Below are 4,399 nucleotides of genomic sequence, written 5' to 3'. Positions count from 1 at the left end.
TGGAATAGAATTTATATTAATATTCTTCGAAGGAATCTTCTACTTTAAGTTGGCTTCTCAGAAAGTACCATGCATGTACTATATAAAGTATACTTCTATTTTATTTTATATTTTTGTTTGTTTACAAAGTTTAAGAAGGGGGGTGGGGGGGTGGTTATTATTTTATTCTTGTAATTAACAATGTTATATTAGTCATATTCAAAGTTTCAAACCCCCCAACATCAACTTAAATATATAATCTTTAAACTAAAAACAGGGTGAAAATGAGAGATTTGAAAAAAAAAAAACACAGTACGCTATCGTTTTCTATGATAAAACCCCAAAAGGTGATATTGGACCAAGAAATCGATAAGGGGCTAGTGAACTCAAACGGGCCAGATAAAAAATAGTCCCTAAACCGTCCAGGCCTGAGGCCTGCTTAAATTTAATCGAACCCGTATATTGATAGTCTTCGACTCTGCTTTTCCACCTCTGAGCAAACACTAAAATAACAGAGGAGGAAGAAAAACTAAACCCAGAACCATTGATTGAGCTCTCAATTTCTGAAACTCTAACCACCCATCTTCTGTGTTCTCATGCACAACTGGATCCACTCTATGCAATACCGACAATGGAGCATTTTTAGGCAACAAAATGGGGCCCTTAATAAGATAAATATGTATCTTATATTAAGTACAATCAAAGTTAACAGGGTCCAATTCATAATTATAAAGTAAACCGGGTCCCCAGCCTGTCCAGCCAGGCCTACTACCACAAGGCATGTCCGCAACCGCAACTAATCATCCTCATTTGAACTTGAGTATTCTTCTTCTCCGGGGTCCCTTCATAGTGACATTCAATCCATGACCATCCAACTGATTTTTTTTTCTAATTTTGCAGCTTAATTCAGAAACCAGAAACTTCAAAAACATAAATATGCTATTCAATAAGAGGCATTTTTTTTTTCTTACAGAAAACCGAAACACTGCTCAAGTTTTCCGGCAGCTGTTTCCACATCCATAAAGGAAGATTGGCATGATTGGATAACACAATGGGGCAAAATTAACATTCGCAATTCTTCCCCATCTGTCATTGATTTGTAAAACTGTAAAACCCCAAAGAGTGTAAAACCACAACAAAAATTAAAGCTTCAAGCTCAATGTAGACGTTGAGGAACTATGAACCAAAGTCGAAGATGAAGGAATACAACGTCTTTGTCTACTATTACTTCTGATCCCAGAACCCGAAGGACAAGATGACAATTGTTGACCAGAAAGAGGATCAGAAGAAGCTATGTATCTACTCGAATGGCTTCTCAATTTCTTCTTTTCTCCCTCTATAACCCGAACGTCTGATCTAACTTGCCGGACCTTTGTTTCATTCAACCCTGCTGGAAGAACGCAGTTGCAGAAGAAACCTGTCGAGTTTTGAAACAATAACAAATTAGCATAAATTTATTCCAGACACATTTTCTTGCTAAAGAAAGTAAGGGCACAAATTAACCAATTAAAGTAACTCAAATCCAAAAACATTATTCCATGAATTTGAAGCAATATCTAAGCAATTCATCTGGTAAAATCCGAGACAGTTAGTGGATTACCATCTATACTAGATTCAATACAGCAGAAAATGACCGCTAAATTTGATTAGCAAACTTCAAAAGGTACAAAGAGCATAATAATTATAACTTGGTCACAAAATTATGCAGCCATATCCAGCAACATAGATCAATTTCCCTACTCATTCATCCCTATTGTATCAACATAACAATGCATTGAATCTTTTAGTTTGAGAGAAACGTTATAAAAAACTATACTGAATCTTAACACCGGGGAAACTATATATATCTGATGTTAAAAGCATTAAGTTTTTTTCCAAAACTAAGCAATTTCAATTTACAAAAAATGAAGGCTTTCTATGAAAGTTTTCTTACCCAAACGAGCAAGACGATTGACCCAGCGAGGGATTGGTTTCCCGGTTAACTGGAGACAAACATCGTTGCAAAAGTGATTGCAGTTCTTAGTGATGAGATGATAGGTGTTACCAGAGTAATCTTCTGCTAGTTTCTCCATAAACGAACGGACGTCTTTAGGCCCAAGATCTGTTCTACCAATCAAAATTGACTTCCTAAACGTGAAACCAGGACACTGCTTTGGCTCCACCTCAAAAATCCCCGTCGTTGAATGGTCATGAGCTCCAAACCCGTACTCAACTCCATGAACTAAACCAAAATTCATCATTCATTCAAAAAAAAAAAAAAATAATAATAATAATAATTAAAATTTCAAAAAAACAAAAAAGCTATAAACTTATGTACCTTGAACTCCAGAATGGTAGATCCCGAGTCCGAGCCAGTAAGCGTAGCCGTTAATCGGAGTCAAGTCGTAAACGTTCAAATAAACCGGAACCGACCCGCTCTTCTTTTTTCGGGGCGCCATCACCATTTTGCACAGCATTTTTGAGGTGGGAATCTTGTTTTGCTTTGGTTGGGTGGAAGAAAAGAGAAAAAGAGAAGATTTGAGTGACAGTGAATGAGTTGTTTGTAGGAAATTAAGGGAATTTTCAGAGGGTAATTTCGGGAATCGAGCTTCTTCGTATTCCCTTTATTTATTTATTTATTTTTTATTGTCAAGAATCTTCTACTTTGGTTCCACCGGCTGCTGCCGAAAGCGAACCCACCGTCTACCTATACTCGTGTCTTCGTCTCTTTATACAGACTTAATTTCCATTAATATTAATTAACTAATTATTTTACTTGATTAAACGTACAGTTATTGGCTGGAGTGTGGTCTCTGTGGGCCCAGAGCATTCCTGCTAATTACAAAAAACTTGGGCCCAATTTCTTTATGTTATTTTATATGTATTTCATTATAATCTTTTGAGTAGTAGTGGCTATTACATCTCCTATAAAAATCCCCCTGTTGGTTGTGTGGCGGTTCTTGATACACTTTTAAGGTGTGGGATGTCCATTCCCCCTCATTACTTCGTCGCCAGTGTTTTGGAATGGTTCGATATCGCTCATCTTGTGACAGCCACTTTCTACTCAACTACTCATATAATATACATAATAAAATACATATAAAACAGTGTAAAGAATTGGGCCCAAATGTTTCTTTTAATTAAACATATGTATATGTTCATTACAACCATATATATTTTTAAACAAAATTATAATATGTACAAAAGATATCAAAAACATGGTGGACAGTGTAACCGCTTCCCCTCCCGAGTCGACGTCCATCCGACCGCGTCCTCACCTGGATCCTACAAACATAGGAAATAACGGGGTGAGCACTAAAACAATGCCTAGAAAGTAAATCCTCTACTCATCTATCCCCGTAACTCTCTCTCTCTAATTCTTTCCTTACAACTTCTCATTCAATTTCTCTTTGGGTGAGCACTAAAATAATGCTCAGTAAGTAAATCCTCTACTCATCTATCCCCGTAACTCTCTCTCTCTAATTCTTTCCTTACAACTTCTCATTCAATTTCTCTTTGGTACTTCTCTCTCTCTTTCTCTTTCTTAGAACTCCTTTCTATTAACTCTCTTTAGTAAGTCACGACCCCATCTTACCGGGGGCATGGCCGGGACTCGCTCCCGCTCTACATGACCTCTACTCGTTCTAGCCGATCGGACTCGGTTATGCATGGATTCGGAACCCTTGGCTATATGAGTGTATAATCTCTCTCCCAGGTACTCGGGTATAGCCCTCATCCGCATGCACTCTCACGGGCTACACCACTTCTGTATCTCATACTCATGCCGCTCTCTCAATACGGCGTACATGCGGGAATACTCTACCCATTACTCACGGGTTCCCCATTGCACAACCTACTCTATTCTCTTTCTCTTAGCTCTTAAAGTAGTTTATACTCAAATTCTCTACTATGTCTCAAGCTACTTCTTAAGTGTACAAACAAATGTGTATAGATAGCTCATGCTCACTAATGCACTAATGAAATGCCAAATACAAGATTGCATCAAAACAGTTATTCTGCACAGGTCACACCAAAAAGGGCATAACTGCGTTATAAACCTCAGATTGCTACGATTTTATTCTTGTTTTAACGGTTAGAGACAGGGCTACAACTTTGATGTTTTGGTCTAAACCCAGTTCAATCCGTAACATGCCCAAAAATTACTCAGAAAGTCACGGCTGTGATAGGGCAGATTCCACTTAGGCATTTCATCAAACAACTTTTGTGCATACCAAAAACTCTAATTATCAATAACTCTACTCTTCTCTTTAATCATCTAAAATGGGAGAAAAACTCCCTCATATAGTCATAATTCCTGCTAAGGAAAACACTCCCAAAAATATTCATACAAACTCCTCCAACTTCAACTCAATTTCCATCTCTCATCACACATCAAAATCACTTCTCATAATAAGTGTATTCAACAACCACAAAACACATA

The 4,399-nt window shown here is 37.5% G+C and overlaps 1 protein-coding gene across 1 annotated transcript; it reads right to left on the bottom strand.

Moving 5' to 3' along the window:
* Positions 1 to 900: 900 nt before the first annotated feature.
* Positions 901 to 2,599, bottom strand: LOC116114787 (deSI-like protein At4g17486). The gene is made up of 3 exons (XM_031400928.1): positions 2,297 to 2,599; positions 1,913 to 2,200; positions 901 to 1,396 (listed from the first exon to the last, which is right to left on the bottom strand). The coding sequence occupies exons 1-3, from the start codon at positions 2,433 to 2,435 to the stop codon at positions 1,122 to 1,124; spliced, it is 702 nt and encodes a 233-aa protein (XP_031256788.1). The 5' UTR covers positions 2,436 to 2,599; the 3' UTR covers positions 901 to 1,121.
* Positions 2,600 to 4,399: the final 1,800 nt, after the last annotated feature.

The sequence above is a fragment of the Pistacia vera genome, unplaced genomic scaffold, assembly GCF_008641045.1.
Source record: "Pistacia vera cultivar Batoury unplaced genomic scaffold, PisVer_v2 Contig723, whole genome shotgun sequence".
Taxonomy (NCBI): Eukaryota; Viridiplantae; Streptophyta; class Magnoliopsida; order Sapindales; family Anacardiaceae; genus Pistacia; species Pistacia vera.
This window is presented reverse-complemented; position numbering and strand designations above follow the sequence as displayed.

Bases quoted from the DNA above. Each gene is read 5' to 3' on its own strand.
- LOC116114787 (XM_031400928.1), bottom strand. From the start codon at position 2,435: ATGCTGTGCAAAATGGTGATGGCGCCCCGAAAAAAGAAGAGCGGGTCG. The intron at 2,201-2,296 runs GTACATAAGTTT...ATTTTGGTTTAG, and splicing joins CTACCATTCTGGAGTTCAAG to TTCATGGAGTTGAGTACGGG. The intron at 1,397-1,912 runs GTAAGAAAACTT...AAAACTCGACAG, and splicing joins CAATCGTCTTGCTCGTTTGG to GTTTCTTCTGCAACTGCGTT.